The 19533-nt window shown below is 43.0% G+C and overlaps 1 protein-coding gene across 3 annotated transcripts; it reads right to left on the bottom strand.

Annotated features, from left to right (window-relative positions):
• Positions 1–515: 515 nt before the first annotated feature.
• Positions 516–19488, bottom strand: zgc:162509. 3 transcript variants are annotated; one of them, XR_015510465.1, is made up of 3 exons: positions 19267–19423; positions 680–2912; positions 516–626 (listed from the first exon to the last, which is right to left on the bottom strand). XR_015510465.1 is itself a non-coding variant. In NM_001083816.2 (2 exon segments), a coding segment is annotated over 1 exon segment (2079 nt). In that variant the 5' UTR covers positions 2900–2912; positions 19267–19488; the 3' UTR covers positions 516–820.
• Between the last annotated feature and the right edge of the window lie 45 nt (positions 19489–19533).

The following is a 19533-nucleotide window of genomic DNA, read 5'->3' as shown; positions in this document are numbered from 1 at the left end:
ATTTGGCACAACTTCAAGCACCGAAGCTTAATAAAATAAAAAATTCTTTGCAGCCAGTTGCTTTAAAATTAAGTCAACTAGACATTTTTACAGTGACGCTTAAGTGAAGAAATCAAAATTCAAAGTCTCCTCTACTGAGTTTGACTTTCATTGAACAAACAGTTCCAAACATGCAGTTAAATTGTTTTCATGAGGAAATTCAACTCTGAGCTCCACCTAACTTAGTTTTAAACTGAGTTAATTTGTAAGCTAGATGTTTTTACAGTGTATTCATTACACTATTGTACATTTATTCTAATTCTGTTGATCTCTTTCAATGAAGTGATGCCTTACTATGGTTCTGTACTTATGGCATTAGTTAGTCACCGATCTGTAAAGGTTATTTAAAAAACAAGGAGCAAAAATATCCTAGTACTGTATGTTTGCAAGTGTTATGTATTTTTATAAGACTGTAAATTGTTGAATTTGGTGAAAAGGAAAGTGGATAGAAAATATTCAAAGTCTAGAAGAATGGATGCAATGCATATATGTTTATTACTTCAACAGCCTCATAATTAAACATAAGAGATTCACATAAAAGTAACCATAAAGACAAAATCATAACAGAAAAAAAAATGTAACTATGGCTTATTGTAAGGCTGTGTTTTCTGCAGTTGTTAAAGCAATATTGACAAATGACTAAACAAGCTATAAGTGCAGTCAGAATAGCAAAATATATGGATATTTATTCAGACTCCTTAGGGAGACTCAAAATGTCAAGTTACTTAACTGCATAGATTAACTATCATGTACATAGTGAGCTTTTAAACACTTCAGTGTTTCAGTAATATGCTGCTGCTCCTTCATCTTCAGTGAATCCAGCTTGAACAGCCTCTTGAATGCTCTTGATTTGCTCTGGAGGTGCAGCAGGCAGAATGGGAAGCAATTCCCGATTGATTCTTTCCAGTCTTTCCGTGCTCTTTCTGTCAAACTCCTTTTTATTCTTCTCCACAAGCCTTAAGATGCCTTTCTCTGCCTCATCACAGGCGTTCTGGAGCTGTTGTCGCTCATGCTCAAATTCTGGCTTATTTTTATCCATGGCCATCAGTTTGCCCAGTGAGCTGACTCTATCCATCAGGTACCTGCTGGAAACATCAGTGTATGTTGCAGAGATCATATGGACCAGACTGGCAATGTTACTGGCTTGGAAGGCCTGAGTGTAGAGCAGATCTTTTGAGAAGAGCTTTTTATTGTAGGGAAGGGTTTGTGTTTTCTCAGATGTGGAGACGAAGTTTGTGAGAGTTTTGCTCAGACTGGTTTTCACAATGGCAGAAACCATCTGAAAGAAGTGAACCATCTTCTCCCACTGCTCCTTCACTCTCCCCATGGCATCCATTCCTTTGCCCAGCATCTCTATGGTGGTTCTGAAGTCGATCTCTTTCAGGTCACAGTTTCTCATAGTGATCAGGATTTCAGTCAATTCTTTCTGATTGTTCTCAAGGTTCTCTACACACTTCTCATATGTCTCTCTGGACTTGTTCAGCTGAGCTCGGGTCTGCTCTATGGTGAATCTTGCATTCTGTGAGGCCTTCTGTGCAGGACTCATGTTCTTTGATTTGATTTCTTCTTTATTCATCATTGGTGGCTTTGGAGAAATGGCTGGAGAATTTGTCACATCTTTGCTTTTGCAGTCAAAAACCCGTGCAAGCTGGATGAGTTCCAAAACCTCCTTTATAATCTTCTTACTTTTGTTTTTCTCACATTTGCCATAAGGTGCATAACGTTCCAGCTCATTGCATATTTTTATGCCCATGCAGCACAACTTCAGAGCCTGAAACTTACTTGAGCAGTCAGAGACTTGATTTAATTCTTCACTGATTCGTTCAAGCTGTTGTGCCATAAAAGTAGTTTTTGCACAATTGTTCTCCTGATCAAACAGATCTTTCCAGGCAATGTCATCACCCTCACTATTCACATTCATTAGCTGCTGGATATTCTGGACACAACTTAAAATTGCAGCAGACTTACTGTATGCATTTATTTCAGCAACTACATCTCTCTCCTGATCTCTGATCTGGTGCACGGTACTAGCGATCTTTGTTGTTGCAGAACATGCACTTCTGACTGGGTGGGTAATAAGAGACGTCACTCCATTAAGCAGGCCTGTAACGCTCTGTGTTAACCCACCAACTAAGTCCATGGCAATCATTTCCCATCCACCAGGAAGAGAATCCAGAGCTTTCTTGTAGCTCTCTTGAGCCTCATCCAACTGCTTCTCCACAGCTTTCACTGCTTTCTCAGTCCTTTTCTTTGTTTCTTCTGATGACTGCTTCCTCAGTTTGCTCTCCTCAATCTTCTTCCTGATGGCCTCCATCTCTTCCCCATAGAAGCGGTTTGCATTCATACAAGCTTCCAGCAGCTCTTGGATGATATTGATGACATTACCAAAACTCTTTTCAGTAGCAGCAGCCAGCGTCAGACATTCATCTGCGATATCTCTGATATTGTCAATCTGATCAGGAAGAAGCGCTTTGACAATTTCATCATCATCTTGGAACAGAATCTTCACAGCATTCTTCATGTAATCGGGAACTCGGGCCGTATAAAGACGGATCTGATCCATGCTCGTATGGGCTTCATTAAATGACCGCCAACCAGTGTTGCACACTTGCATGAGGCAAGCACGGAAAGAATCAGGGTATTTGATGAATTTGTAACCCTCTTTAGGAGGATTTTTATTGATAGAGAAATCTTTTGAGGATGAGATGAAAACCAGCTCTCCCAAAATGGCTATAGATAGAGGCGCTGGAGTCAGATACTTTTCCCAGTTGACATAGGGATGCATTATCAGTTTGGTTTGATCCCTCATGTCCTCAGCAGTAGAGAGGCTCTGAGTAGATTTTGAGATTGCAGAACTCATGGCTTTCTTGTTGCTGCTCAAAACAAATGAGAAAAATCAAAAATAACTCACTAAAAATGACTGAACACAAAATTATTGGACAGAATACAAATGAAATATGGTACAATTAGACTTTCAGACTAGGGCTGCACGATATATCGTTTCAGCATCGAAATCGCGATGTGCGCATCTGCGATAGTCACATCGCAGGAGGGTGCGATGCAAAAAAAAAAAAAAAAAAAATTATATATATATTATGGGTGGAGCCGAACCGGAATACGGTATTCGGAAAAGCAGGAATAGCGCGTTTTTACAAATACTTATTTCAAACAATACTTGATAAATTATTTGTATTTGGGAACAAGAAAAACATTATATCAAAAAGCAGCGTTTCCTCATGAGACCGCAGTGCATGCCCGCGTGAGTGAGTGAGTAAGACGTTCAGGAGTCGGTGGGCGGGGTGGGGCCGGGGTAAGGAGACTGAGCAGGCTGCTTCTCTATACAGCAACAGAGAAGGCTTGGCAGAGCGAAAAATACTTTTCTGCATTACTATTTTTGTTTATTTTATCGTACTAAAATAACACGTGACAGAAGTTCACTCAAAAGTGAAAGTTTTTTCTGTGATTAATTACTAACACTCCCATCATTCCTACTACTTTCAGAACATAAATGTTGATATTTTACCATATGAAAATGCAATACAGTTATGAAAATTGAGAAATCAAAGCAATACAGAGATCTGGTCCCCGCGTCAGGTCAGGGTGCACCTGTAACCTTAAAAACGCAGACGCGGCGGAGGCGCACTAAACTCACACGGGAAAGAACTGGGCATTCAATTCATGTTTTAGTGAAATAATTCTTTAAATACAGCTCTTTTGATCTCTAAAGGGGAAAAAAGCAAAAGAAATTTGTCGTTAAATTAATTTTAGCAAAGACGCAACTGCCTGTCATTTTCACATTCGTTTTTCAGTTAGGGATTTGGTCTATTAGAGTAACTTAATAAAATTGTTTTGTTGAACACTGTAGTCTACACAATAATCGATATTATAATTTATTATATACATTAGCTATTATTAAAACTAAACTATACAATTGATAAAACAATACCCTTTTTAATGTTTGCTTTCTTTTTGTCACCGCTAACAGTTGTAATAAGAAACATCACATTATGCAGAAGCAGTCTTTTGAGTTTAAAGATGATCAGCCTGCCAAGTCAAGTTTACAGTGTCATAAATGAAATGGGTAGCATGAGTAAAGGGGATTTGCCCAGCACACAACCTCATGCGCTGCAGGTAGGCTAAATGATAATCTTTAAAAATATATAGGCTATGCAATACAAAACTTTAAACATTTATTTATTTTTTAATGAAAAGAAAAGAAATCAGGAGAGTAAAATATAATTTAAACCACTGGTCTGGCGCTGATACTTTATTGTTTGTATCCAGAAGGAGGGGAAAAAAGCAGATGAAAAGCTGGCTGGGGAGACGGCGATAACATATCAGTTCTTTATATTTTACCTTTTTACCTTTTATGTAAAAATTAAGGAATAACCGAATTTAATATTAATAAATAAAACATCCGTATAAACGTACATGTTTATTTTTGAACTTTCGTTAATAAAACAACACAAAACTGTTTATAAATATTGTAGTTAAATATTAAATTACTTTAACTGCTTGAAACTGTATAATAATAACAATTAAATGTTACATTTTTAAGAACTTAACAAAGTCTAAATGGCACTTTACTAATCAGTGTAATAATAATATAAATATTAATAATTATAAGTAAAAAGACAATATTAACCTAGTAACAATATAAGTCAGATGTTTAAAAAACAGCGTAGTTTCTCTCCACCTTTTGTAGTCATATTTTAAATTATTTGCCAGAAAAACTAACATGTTGACTTTGTCCGGTTTAAGTGAAGAATGGGGTTATAATGTTTCCAGCAATACACTGTCAGACGGTGTGCTTGTAGCGAAAATGCACAGACAGGCTACTTTTTCACAACCATGCGAGAGAGGGCTTCTTTTTCTGTTCCCGCATTTCTCGCAACGCAGGTTTCTCTACTCTGCGGAGCGGCGCGTTCTTAAGTAGTTACCAAATAGCCTATGTTGCTCAATTTCTCGTCAATGTCTTCCATTTATCACTTTCTCTTTTGTATCTGGCCATTTTTGCAAATGCCTCTGCCATGCCTGGCTGAGCTGGGCTTCTGCGTTTAGAAGACAGGAGTTGATTAAGCCTACATGGCTTTTTTTCCCTCGCCGTCAATCGCCACTAGCTTGCATGGTTCGGGACCCGTGGATCTGCATATCGATGGATTTGCTCCTCAGTGTTTGGACTCTCAGCACTCAGCAGTGAATATTAAAACACACTTTACTTAAAACCCCCATACAAAAAGCTTAATCCAAATTGATTTGTTCACCTTTCTCGGTCGGCACGAATCCAAAATGTTCCCAGATGTAAGAGTTCGTTTTCTAACAAGATTCATGGTTGAACTTGAACTTGCTGAATCGCGCCTAATGTTATATTCTAACAGATATGTAATACTTGGCAACATAACAGTAATTTGTGTTTTAAAGTGCGTGACGTCACGTACTACGGCCGGTGACAATGGACAACCGAGGTGGCACATACACATATATATATATATATATATAAAAATAAATATCGCAATATATATCGCAGGGGAAAAAAATATCGCAATGTCAATTTTTTCCAATATCGTGCAGCCCTATTTCAGACCTTAAAAAAGGTCAGGGTTTAGATTTAGGAGTTATTTTATTTTGACCAAATGGTGGTTACAGTACACGAATGAGTGATAATCATGGGGTAGGTGTAGATGTTAATGAGACACAATGTAATGGGCAATTTAATAATTAACATAAATAATTCTAGTTTATGGGCATCACTGTGGCGCAGTGGGTAGCATGATCGCCTTACAGCAAGAAGGTTGCTAGTTCGAGTCCCGGCTGAGTCAGTTGAGGAGTTTGCATGTTCTCCCCCTGTTCGCGTGCCGCATTTCCACTATCGGGCCAGTGCGAGCCTGGGCTTTTATTGGTCCGGGCCAGGCCAATTGCCCGGGTGGTTGAGCAGTGAGGCCGAAATCATGTCGCGTTTCCACTGTCAGGCTAGTAGCTCGCAGCGCATCAAGCAAACACCGCCCCCAGAACATCCCCCGAATCAAACGTCACACAACCCGCCCACTTCAGCGGGAATCAGGCAGATAAAGCACACCATCACATCATCACGAAACTATTAAAATTAGTACAACCAAAACAAACAAATGACACGTTACTGTACAGCAGTACAATGTATGTCTATACGCACATGCCTGTGTGTTCTCATTCATCATATTTATTTACTCGCCGACTGTTGGCATCGAAATCCAGTGGTCTTGCCACTAACGGAGGGACACAGCGCAGGGAGTGCACACATCCATAATATAAAACCACATATATAAAATTCTCCATTAATAACTCGATATAAAATGTATTTCATAACATCCTCAGTTAGACAGACGCTGTCCAACATTCATCCCAAATGCTCCAGAGAGAACTGAAACATTTTTCCCTGTTTGCTTTATGACACTTAATAGGTGATTCCCTTTATTTAAAGATGTTGCTTATTATATCTTAAGTAAAGGAGAGTGTTAAGTGTTTCAGCACATAAGAGCAGCACGTAATAAAATATAGCCTATATTTCGTTGCGCTCAGCAGCTATGCACTAATAAAGCTATTTATGCATTTAAAATTTCATTTTTAAATTTTATCACGTCATATAAAAACACTTGTTTGAGGACACAGAACACATTTTGAACTTGCAGTGTTCCCTGATGCGTCTGTAAAGTGCTGCGCAGCTGAAGACAGAAAAAAAGGTTGCCTAGTTTCTGCTTTCACTCACCCTAAAAATGCTCTGTTTGCATGATTTGATTAATATCATCGTATCCAAATACTTTATAAATAATGTTTAAAACATTCTCCGGTGTTTTGTTTTTAGAAAATATCTAAAATCTTTTTTTTCAAGAGAGGCTTTGAAAAATGAAAGTTTAATGGCTTTAAAACAGTTTGATATAGTACCTAATTGTTATAGCTAGCTTTTGTTAGTTTTATATTGGTTTATTTATTTAATGTGATTTTATTATATCTGATATTTGTAATTCTTTAAAATATTTTAATATAGCTTGGGCTATTTTATCTAGATATGACACTATTGTTTTGAGCCTACAAAAGTGGACACGAAATTTGTAAAGTTTATTGTCTTTCTGTTGTATTTACACAGTGTATTATCTCCAAAATAAATAAAAACAATAAAAAATAAAAGAAAAAAGCCGCTCGCGGCATCAACAGAGTCATGAAGGGAGCGCTCTTTTCCTCTGTCTCAGACACACATACATCAGTTTTTATTAAAAGTTCCAAAGGCCCACCTGAAAAGTAGGGGTGAACGTGCTTTTGCCATAGCAGGTCCTTGCCTCGGGAACGCCTTGCCATTAGAACTAAAAAAAGGCTTCGTCGCTGCCTGTGTTTAAGTATAAATTAAAGACGCATTTATTTTCTAGGTCTTTTAAAGCATAAGTCCTTCCCTTCAGTGAGTGGGGAGGGGGATCTAAACGGTCATGTTTTTAATCGTATTTAGTGTTGGTCAACTGTGGTAGCTTCTTTTAATTAGGCAAAAATAATTTTTATTATTTATTTATTTATTTTTATTTTATTTTACTTTATTTTGCTCTTTTATTGATATACTCTCTGTGTTCTTTCCTATTGTGTGCTTATTGCTGTTACTGTTTCTATAATCATTTTGCTTGGGAACTAATTTTGTTGGAACCAAAGTTCCCCTTCGGCGGGAACTCCAGCACTATAAGTGGATTTGATGTTCTAAATCCACGTATGGGAGATTCGGTTCAGAAGCTACTCGTCTGAAAGAGTATTGAACGGGCCAATTAAGAATAAATTGGCAGCGCAAGCCTGCGCAGGTGTGCGGCATATGCAATCAACTGAGTATATAAGCATGCCTGGCGCCAGCAGACGCTATCTTTTTCGCTTCAGAGCCTTTTCTGATCGAGCTTATGAGGGTTCCTCCTGCTGATCTACAGCCATTTCGAGAACGAGTGCATCCCGGTCCAGAGCGAGTCCACGCAGCGGCAGACGGTCGAGCTGGGTATCTCCCTTGCCTGGCGTCCCTTTGGGTCCGGCCCTCCAAGAGCGTGCGTATTGTTGCAAATCCTAAAAGAGCAACACAGTCGTGCAGCACGTCCTTTTCAGGATGGCGCTCCGACTGTGCGTTTCTGGTTGCGGGGGTTTCGTGGCTCCGGATGATGGACACGATCACTGCATTACATGTTTGGGGGTCCAGCATGTTAATGTGGTGCTCGGGGGCGGTCCATGTCGTCACTGCGATGCCATGACCGTTGCGCAGTTGAGATCGCGGTTAGCTTTGGTAAGAGAGCGAGCCACCCCAGTTGCCTCCTGCTCTGCAGCGGGCGCTCGGGCAGATCTGAGGGCTTCAGCGAGAGACAATCCGCCGCCCACGGGCTCGCGGACCTCTCGCTCCTCCAAGCGCTCCATCCAAGCTTTGGGTACTGGGAGTGATCCGTCTAATCAGATGGTAGCTCTCACGCTCGCTGACACCGGAGATCAGATGTCCTCCGCGGCATCGGAGGGTGGGCTTTCATTGTCCGACGATGATCCGGACCCACTCGCCCCCTCTGGGCAAGCGAGCGCCGTCAAAACGGATCCTGAAGCAGACATGTTGGCCGTGCTTTCTCGGGCTGCTTCGGCCGTCGGGTTGGAGATGGTTTATCCCCCAGCCCCGCGGCCGGACCGACTAGATGGGTGTTACGTAGAGGATCAGAAGGCGAAGCCTTCGAAGCCTCTCGTCCCCTTCTTCCCGGAAGTGCACAGTAGGCTCACGCAGTCCTGGAGGGCACCTTTCTCTGCCCGCGCTGCGTCTGCCTCCGCCCTCACCACCCTGGATGGTGGAGCTGCCAGGGGGTATGAGGCGATCCCGCAGGTGGAGCGCGCCATTGTGGTCAATCTTTGTCCGCGTGGCACCCCAGCTTTGCGTGCTCCGCCCCGTCTCCCGTCCAAAGCCTGTAAGTTTTCTGCCTCCCTCGGAGCTAGAGCTTACAAGGCTGCGGGCCAGGCAGCTTCCGCCTTGCATGCGATGGCCACCTACCAGCGCTACCAAGCGCAGGCGCTGGCCGAGCTGCACGAGGGTGGGTCTAACCCAGGCTTGTTACATGAGCTGCGTACGGCGATCGACTATGCTCTCCAAACCACTAAGTCCGCCGCCTGCGCACTGGGGAGGACGATGTCCACACTTGTGGTCCAGGAACGCCACCTCTGGCTAAACCTGGCAGATATGCGCGATGTCGACAAAGTTCGCTTTCTTGACGCGCCCATATCCCAGGCTGGCCTGTTCGGCGACACTGTCGGTGAATTCACCCAGGAGTTTAAGGCGGTGAAGGAGCAGTCGGATGTGATGGGCAAAGTCATCTATAGGCGGGGCAGCGTCGAGCGCGTCGAGCACGCCGAAAGCCGGTAGCCCCTCCTGCCCAGGGCGCCGCTAAGACCGGTAAACGGACCGCGAAGCGTCCCTAAGACAGGTCATCAGGAGAAGAGGAGACTTGCTCTTTCCCCAGTGGAGGACAGGGCCCAAAATCCAACGGTACTTTTTAGTGCCACCAAAGTTTCGATTAAAGAGCATTTTCTCCCTTCCCCGGCTGTGACAGCTCAAGCCCCGCCAGTCTGGGACGCGCTGCCTCTCAGCTCACAGGGCTTGCATGCTCCGCCAGCGGCTCTCGGGCGCTGGGGGGACGATCTCCCTCCTCCCAGCCCCCTCTCAGGAGTCAGGGTGCGGAGCCAGAGCGAAACGCTCTCCTCCAGCTCTTCTGTGGGACCCTCGCGCTCCCCGGATCAGCACACCCGCTCCTCGCTGCCCCTCCGCGGGTACGTCAACGATTGCTGCGATGACGTCATTAGCGAGGGCTCTGCCTGCCTGGTTAGCGCGGGCCAGCCCCTCGCGGTGGCTCATACGCACGATCAGACTCGGCTACGAACTACAGTTCTCCAAACGGCCTCCCAGGTTCACGGGCGTGTATTTCACCAGGGTCAATCCCCTGTCCGCCCCTGTCTTGCGAGAGGAGATTGCTGCCCTCCTGGCGAAGGGTGCAATCGAGCCGGTACCTCCAGCCGAGATGGAGAGCGGGTTTTACAGCCCATACTTCATCGTACCCAAAAAGAGCGGTGGGTCACAGCCAATCCTAGATCTCGCGTTTTGAATCGCTGCCTTCACAAGCTGTCGTTCAGAATGCTTACGCAGAGGCGCATCCTCCGATGCGTTCGTCCTCAGGATTGGTTTGCAGCCATAGACCTGAAGGACGCGTATTTTCATGTCTCCATTCTTCCACGCCACCGTCAGTTTCTGCGGTTTGCGTTCGAAGGTCGAGCGTGGCAGTACAAGGTCCTCCCCTTCGGGCTCTCTCTGTCTCCGCGGGTCATCACCAAACTCGCGGAGGGTGCCCTAGCGCCTCTGCGGCTTGCGGGCATCCGCGTACTCAATTATCTCGACGACTGGCTGATTTTAGCCCACTCTCGGGAGCAATTGACTGCGCACAGAGACGAGGTGCTCCGGCATCTCCGCCTACTGGGGTTGCAGGTCAACTGGGAAAAGAGCAAACTCGCCCCGGTGCAGAGGATCTCTTTTCTCGGGATGGAGCTGGACTCGGTCACCATGGTAGCGCGCCTCTCCGGAGAGCGCGCTCGCCTGCTGCTGAACTGTCTGAGGGAGCTCGACAGCAAGTTAGTGGTCCCACTGAAATATTTTCAGAGGCTCCTGGGGCATATGGCTTCCGCTGCGGCTGTCACGCCGCTCGGATTGCTCCATATGAGACCACTTCAGCACTGGCTTCAAGATCGAGTTCCGAGACGCGCATGGCATGCGGGCACACACCAAGTCTCTGTTACTGCGCTGTGTCGCCGCACCCTCAGCCCCTGGAACGCCCCCTCGTTCCTGCAGGCCGGTGTGCCTCTGGGACAGGCGTCCAGTCATGTTGTTGTTTCGACAGATGCTTCCAGCACAGGCTGGGGAGCCGTGTGTTGCGGGCATGCAGCTGCGGGCCTGTGCGTAGGTGCCCAGCTGCATTGGCACATCAATCGCCTAGAGCTGTTGGCAGTGTTCCTTGCTCTCCACCGTTTTTCTCCGGCGCTGGAGCAGCAACACGTGCTGGTCAGGACGGACAGTACGGCGGCGGCTGATATCAACCGCATGGGGGGTATGCGCTCTCGCCGCATGTCTCAGCTTGCCCGCCGTCTGCTCCTCTGGAGTCACCCGCGGCTGAAGTCACTGCGCGCCATTCACATCCCAGGTATGCTCAACCGTGCAGCCGATGTGCTCTCACGGCAGCAGATTCACTCTGGAGAATGGAGACTCCACCCCGAGTCTGTTCAGCTGATATGGGCACGATTCGGGGAGGCCCAGATCGATCTGTTTGCTTCCCCCGAGAACGCTCATTGCCAGTTGTTTTATTCCCTGACCGAGGGCTCTCTCGGTACGGATGCACTGGCCCACAGCTGGCCTCGGGGCATACGCAAGTTTGCGTTTCCCCCAGTGAGCCTGATCGCGCAGTTAATGTGCAAGGTCAGGGAGGACGAGGAGCAGGTTTTGTTAGTTGCGCCCCTCTGGCCCAACCGAACCTGGATATCAGAGCTCTCCCTCCTCGTGACGGCCCTCCCTTGGCAGATCCCTTTGAGAGAGGACCTACTTTCTCAGGGACAAGGCACCGTCTGGCACCCTCGTCCCGATCTCTGGAACCTCCACGTGTGGTCCATAGACGCGAGAAAGACTTAGGTAACCTGCCGCCCGCGGTGGTTGATACCATCACTCAGGCTAGAGCCCCCTCCACGAGGCGCACCTACGCCCTGAAGTGGAGTCTATTCACTGAGTGGTGTGTCTCTCGCAGAGAAGACCCCCGATCTTGCCAGATCAGTGTTGTGCTCTCTTTCCTTCAAGAGAAGCTGGACAGTAGGCTGTCGTCCTCCACTCTAAAGGTTTACGTTGCTGCCATCTCCGCTCACCATGACGCGGTGGCTGGCGGCACCGTGGGAAAGCATAACCTCATCATCCGGTTCCTCAGAGGCGCTAGGCGATTAATCCAACTCGCCCCCCTCTCACGCCCTCTTGGGATCTCGCCCTCGTTCTCACGAGCCTGCGATTTGATCCCTTTGAGCCACTCGATACAGTATCTTTAAGATTTCTGTCCCTGAAGACAGCTCTGCTGGTCGCGTTGGCCTCCATTAAGAGGGTCGGGGACCTGGAGGCATTTTCGGTCAGTGACTCGTGCCTGGAATTCGGGCCGGGATTTTCTCACGTTATCCTGAGACCCCGCCCGGGTTATGTGCCCAAAGTTCCTACCACTCCCTTTAGAGATCAGGTAGTAACCCTGCAAGCGCTGCCCCCGGAGGAGGCAGACCCAGCCCTGTCCTTACTTTGTCCAGTTCGCGCTCTGCGCATTTATGTGGACCGTACTCAGAACTTTAGATCTTCTGAGCAGCTCTTTGTCTGTTATGGCGGACGGCAGCAGGGAAGTGCCGTGTCTAAACAACGTTTATCCCACTGGATTGTGGAGGCCATTTCATGTGCTTATTTGAGCAGAGGTCAGCCGCGCCCCCCAGGAGTGCATGCGCACTCCACTCGGAGCGTTGCATCCTCTTGGGCGTGTGCGCGTGGCGCTTCTTTAACAGACATTTGTAGAGCTGCGGGCTGGGCGACACCCAACACATTTGCAAGATTTTATAATCTGCGAGTGGAGCCGGTTTCCTCAAGGGTGTTAGGTACCTTTGGTGATTGAGGAAACAACTCGGTAGGTGTTGTACATGCTTGCGGTGCCTTTTTTCCCTAACACGGAGAGATGTGCACCCTCCTGTCTGTCAGTAAGTTCCCCATTCGGTGAGCCCTGCAGATTCCTCCGAGGCCCCCAGCATTGACTCAGCGGAGGAGTCACTTGCTGGCCCATTACGTTGTAGGTCTGCCCGCTGGTCAGCCCGCGTTTTGGGTATAGGTGCCTGCTATGGCCGATCCCCGCTGGTGATCCCCGTATGCTTTTCCGCCACGGTTAAGTTCCCCCCCCTGGGTGGACCCGTGCTTCCCTATCCGCTAACCACCTTTTATGCGCACTCCCCCTTTTCAGGGTTAGTCCATATGTAATTCCATTTGTTTCCCCCTATTGGGTGCGGATGGTCTCCGCAGCGTCCTCCCTACTGGGATGGCATGCTTCCCAATGTACTGTCGTATATTCCTAGAATTATCTAGACGCTAACGACTCCCGAAAAAGATACCTATTACGTAAAACTTCTTTTGAAGTGGGATAAGTTAGGGCCAAGGGCAGGTTGGAGGACCACGCCTCTCATGATCTGGGTGTGTCACGCTTGCCTGACCTCTCTCTCATGGTGGGTGTTGGTAAGGTGCAGTCTTTATGGCGCTTTCAATGGGCTCCCATACGTGGATTTAGAACATCAAATCCACTTAGTGCTGGAGTTCCCCCCGAAGGGGAACGTTCAAGGTTACTAAAGTAACCCTTCGTTCCCCGAGGAGGGGAACGGAAGCACTATACTCCGTCGCCATAATGACTGTCCCTTAGCTGTTAAAAGTCTCTTCAGCTTAAAAAGGATAGCGTCTGCTGGCGCCAGGCGTGCTTATATACTCAGTTGATTGCATATGCCGCACACCTGCGCAGGCTTGCGCTGCCAATTCATTCTTAATTGGCCCGTTCAATACTCTTTCAGACGAGTAGCTTCTGAACCGAACCTCCCATACGTGGATTTAGAACATCAAATCCACTTATAGTGCTTCCATTCCCCTCCTCGGGGAACAAAGGGTTACTTTAGTAACCTCGAACGTTCATTCACCTGTGTTCTTGAATCATCTCATGCACTGGGCTTGTACATGCCAAATCACAAATCCTACTGATCCACAGGTCAATTGGTATTTGCACACAGAGAGGATTAATTGCAAAACCTATAGGCCAGTGTGCATCAAAACAACAGCAGTATGATGCACAGTAATTCACATGTATCACAGTTACTGCATGTGTTCTGATGAGCTTAAAAAACATTAGCTACTGCTGAAGATGTGGAGACGATGTGATGTGAAATTCACCTAAACACATGCATGTCTTTATAAGGTTATTAAAAGTGTTGTTCTGTCACATCTTTCTATTGTTTAGCCTGTATTGATGCATTCAGTGTAGGGCCTTTACAGTAGCTGCACAAATAATTGTTATAAGATTATCTCAATTCAAAATCTAGTTGATCATAATGTTGCTAAATGGTCACGATTTGCACATTTATTAATTCTTCGATTGTGTTTTCACCAGTCCTTTTCATAAACTCTCTGTTTGTGGTAAAGATTCAAATCTATGATTGTTTTTTTGTATTGTGACGAAGTTGCTAAAGAAACAGAATATTAAATGAAAAAAAAAAGTATGCGTGATTTGTTTTTCTGCCAACTGATTGGATGTAGTAAAGTAGGCATTTAATTCTAAGGGCCCCATCATACACCGACACAATAAGGCACAAGACATGTTTGCCACGATGTGCTGCTATTTTTAGTGCAACCTTAATTTTTTGTTTTCTGCCACGTTGTTTAAATAGCAAATCCATTTGTGCCACTTTGTGGACTCATTGGTGTGTCTGTCTAGAAAAGAGGTGTGTTAAGGTGCATTGTTGGCGTTTTGCTATATGGAGGAACTAAAATAGACTGCAATAAAGCAGCTGAAATCAGGTCTAGCGCAAAGCACGTTAGTCATGCACCTTAAACGCTTAAACATTGCTTAATACACACAGGATGTACAGTAATATGCAAATATCTTTAATGATTAAAAAAATAAGAGATAAGGATTAAAAATGACAAAAATGATTAGTCTACATAAATATAAAAATGACTGCCTCCATATCTTCTCCATCTCGGTGAGCTTTTTCAGTTTACTCATGACGACTTGCTTTTGTATATTGTTATTATTATTAGCAGTATTATTTATTATATGTATATTTATTTTATTAAAAACTAGTTCAGATTTGTCCACCTGTCGGGTTTTTAAATCATATGAGGCATAGTATTGTCGTATTATTGCTCATTTATTTGTTTGCTGGAAATTACATTTTCGTTCATTTATTCATTCCTTTTCTTTTCGGCTTAGTCCCTTTATTAATCTGGGGTCCCCACAGCGGAATTATCTACCAACTTATCCAGCATATGTTTTATGCAGCGGATGCCCTTCCAGCTACAACCTATCACTGGAAAACCCATACAAACTCATTCACACACACACACACACACACACACACACACACACACACACACACACACACACACACACACACACACACACTATGGACAATTTAGCCTACCCAATTCACTTGTACCGCATGTCTTTGGACTTGTGGGGGAAACCGGAGCACCGGTAGGAAACCCAAGCAAATGCAGAGAGAACATGCAAACTCCACACAGAAATGCCAACTGACCCAGCCGAGGCTCGAACCAGCAACCTTCTTGCTGTGAGGCGACAGCCCTACCTACTGAGCCACTGCGTAACCGGAAATTAGATTTTAATTTAGAAGTAGTTTTAAAATGAATCTTTGCGGTTAACAAACAAAATTAAATATGTAGGCTAATGAATGTCTTCAGCGGAGTGCGTACAACACTGTTTCCTGACTCCACGAAAGAAAGAAAGAAAGAAAGAAAGAAAGAAAGAAAGAAAGAAAGAAAGAAAGAGTAAACAGGCCTAACGGAGAAGGCTTGTTTTTTATCCTCGTTCTGCAGATGCTCCGTTTAACTGTTTTCTCTTTAGTGAAGCGTTCAGGTTTTCCACTTACAAAGTCCGCCATATAAATAGCAAATCACTTGACGCTCCAAATAGCAATTACATGATTAGGCCAATAGGTGGTGATAACCATCATATATTAGGGCTGCTCTATTATGGGGAAAATCATAATCATGAATATTTTGGTCATAATTGTAATCACGATTATTCAAAACGATTATCAGTTGAAGTGAAAATTATTCACCCTTCTGTGAATTTTTTTTTATATAGAAATATTTCCCAAATGATGTTTAACAGAGGAATTTTACACAGTATTTCATATAATATTTAAATATTTTGAAACCTATTTTAATAGCTCAATATTATTAGGGATTTAAGCAATATATATTTTTGTTGGTCTGCAAAAGAAACTACTTTTATACAATGACTTGCCTTATTAAGCCTTTGAATGTCACTTTAAGCCGAATACTAGTACCTTGAAAAATATCTTGTAAAATATAATTTACTGTCATCATACCAAAGATAAAAGAAATTAATTAGAAATGAGTTATTAATTCTGTTATGTTTAAACGTTGCTTTAAGTATCTTCACTGTAAGAAAAAAATATCGCGAGCTGTCACTTTAAGAATAGTGCGGCTCTGATATGGTTTCTCTTACACATGTCTTTTGATTCTCAACTTGTTTGTTTATTACACAAATGAGGGTTAATATAAATAATCACTAAACACCGTGCTCTGACACAAATGTGCATGTATTTGACCCTTAAAGTGCTCACATTAAGATGGCGTTAGATGTGTGTGCTCTGCTCGTCTCCCAGCCTGTCCGAGGCTTAGAGCGGCTAGCGCACACACAGAACAGCACGTGGTCTTTTGCGCTATTAAAAATATGAATGATTCGAACGTACATCAATGAATGATGCGCACCCCGTGCTGCAAACGTTACATTACAGTACATGCTTTTAGTCATTTTTACATGGAATGAGCTTTGCAGAGCGACAAAAGTGCACAACTGGAAAGGGGACGGTATATGATGCAATAATCGTTTATCTCGATTAATGGTTTTTCATAATCGTTAGAAGCCAAAATCGAAACTGGATTTTCAATTAATTGCACAGCCCTAATATATATATATATATATATATATATATATATATATATATATATATATATATATATATATATATATATATATATATATATTAAAGTCAGAATTATAAGCCCCCCTTTTTAAATATTTCCCAAAAGATGTTTAACAGAGCAAGGAAATTTTCACAGTATGTCTGATAATGTAAGAAAGTCTTATTTGTTTTATTTCGGCTAGAATAAAAGCAGTTTTTAATCATTTAAAAAACCATTTTAGGGACAAAATTATTAACCCCTTTAAGCTATATATTTTTTCAATAGTCTACAGAACAAACCTTTGTTATACCATAACTTGCCTAATTATCCTAACCTGCCTAGTTAACCTATTTAACCTAGTTAAGCCTTTAAATGTAAGTGTAAGCTGTAAAGTGTCTTGAAAAATGTCTTGTCAAATATTATTGACTGTAATCATGGCAAAGATTAAATAAATTAGTTATTAGAGATGAGTTATTAAAACTATTATGATTAGAAATGGGAAAATTTAAAAAAAAAAAATCTTCTCTCCATTAAACAGAAATTGGGAAAAAATAAACAAACAGGAATCTCACTGAATATTTATTCTGAATGAATGTTTATATGAATTGTTAATAGAAAATAAGACTTAAAAAATAAATATGGTATGTTGTTGTGTGCAAAATTATCATTTTAAATGTATAAATTTATACAGAAACAGTGGCAAAGGTTGAGTAGGGATGAAATTCTAGAACTGCCCCTTGACAGATGATTTGTTTCAGGGGTTGTTTCATTTCATGTTGTCTGTTGTGACGCATTCATAAATTCATGTTAGTGTTTATGCATCCTTTGTTGTTTACTCATCTGGATTTAATTTTATACGGTTCATGTCGAAATTACTATCCCTCCAGTGAATTTTTAAAAAAGTTTCAAATTGTTATTTACCAGAAATATTTTAACAGTATTTAAGCATGATAGTTTTAATAATTGTTTTATTTTCTCTTTATTTTCTCTTTGCCATTGTGACTAATTCAGCTAAAAGTTCAATTTAAAGACTAGACTATTATGTTAACTAGGCAAGTTAGGATAATTAGAATAGTAATTGGATAACTTTTTATGTAAAATAATGTATAACAGGTAGAAATTATTAATTTTAATGTACCTAAAAGTGCACCTACAGGTAAAAATAAAAGTAGGTCAGCAAGTGAAAAGGTAATTGCCGAAGTGTAGTTAAATTAGTTGGTTAATAAACAATAAAGCATTACTTACCCTGCTGAAAAATCCAGCTTAAACCAGCCTAGGCTGGTTGGCTGGTTTTAGCTGGTTGCCCAGCCTGGTTTTAGAGGGGTTTTGGTCATTTCCAGGCTGGTTTCCAGCCATTTCCAGCCTGGTCTTAGCTGGTCAGGCTGGAAAATGACCAGCCAAATCTAGCTAAAACCAGCTTGACCAGCCTGGTTTAAGCTGGATATAGCTGGTTTTGGCTGGACTCCCAGCTTTGCTTGGCTGGTCAAGCTGGTTTTAGCTGGTCATCTCCCAGCCTGACCAGCTAAGAACAAACTGGAAATGGCCAAAACCCCTCTAAAACCAGCCTGGTCGACCAGCTTAATCCAGCCGACCAGCTTAATCCAGCCAACCAGCCTAGGCTTGTTTAAGCTAGATTTTTTAGTTGGGTTTTTAATGTTAGCCTACATGTGACCAAAACAATCGCATGGGTATATTAGGTATATTTTTGGCAATAGATAAAAATACATTATGGGTCAAATACAAAAAGCCACATTCATTACAGAACATGTTAAAATTAAGATATTTTGTACATGTAACTATATTAGACCTCAACTTTTGATTTGTAATGTGCATTAGCACTGCTAAGGAATAAATTTGGGAAAAAAAGCGTTTATTAAATAATTAAACATTGGTTTCTAATGCGAAATATATATTTTTTTCTAAGTGTGTTAAATTTTAGGTGGGCTGGAAGGGCCTCTTCGCTTTTACCATTTAACATACTAGCAAGCGTTAACACTTTACATAATTCACAACAGTTTGCAATGTATCTCTCTGTAGTCAAGCCAATTCTCAACTAATATTATTAGAATAAAGCAGAGCTCAGCTAATAAAATGTGCTTCTTGAACACAGCTAAAGGCTGATAGCCGTCAGGCGTCTCGCGTTTGCTTTCCGCTATTTTCACCAGGTATAGTTAGTAGGCAAAAGCTCTCAGTTTTATCCACACCCGAATACGAATACAGGTTTTGTTCGAGCTTTAAGACCTGCTAGCCAAATCACTCTTGCAATGTGTTAAACCGCTCGCTTTACGAGTTGCTTGCTTTGAGTTTATTACTTTCTAAGAGTGATGCTGGTAGTTGTCTAGCCTATTTAAGTATTTTTTAATTAATTTCAGAATATTTAAATCCTAAAAACTATAACGTTAACGGTTACAAATTATTTGAATCTGTAAAAACGTCCAAAAGACTGGTCTTACCCTGCCGAAACCCAGTTCAATGCTTCAAGCCCCAATGGGATCTGATGAAATGGATGATACGACCGCAGATGCTTCAGGAAAGTTTCTTCAATAATACTTCAAACAAGTGAACGCAAACTGACTTCCTGTATTGACGCATTCCCAACATGGACCGTCCGACTAGCTGCCTCTCTGCATGGGTGTTTCATAGGAGAAGACCACTTTTTAATTAGTTGTAGCAATGACTGTAAATTCGCGATTGTTACTGATATTCGCTTGCTGGATTTA

Source organism: Danio rerio, chromosome 16 (assembly GCF_052040795.2).
Source record: "Danio rerio strain M-AB ecotype USA chromosome 16, GRCz13ab, whole genome shotgun sequence".
Classification (NCBI taxonomy): domain Eukaryota; kingdom Metazoa; phylum Chordata; class Actinopteri; order Cypriniformes; family Danionidae; genus Danio; species Danio rerio.
This window is presented reverse-complemented; position numbering and strand designations above follow the sequence as displayed.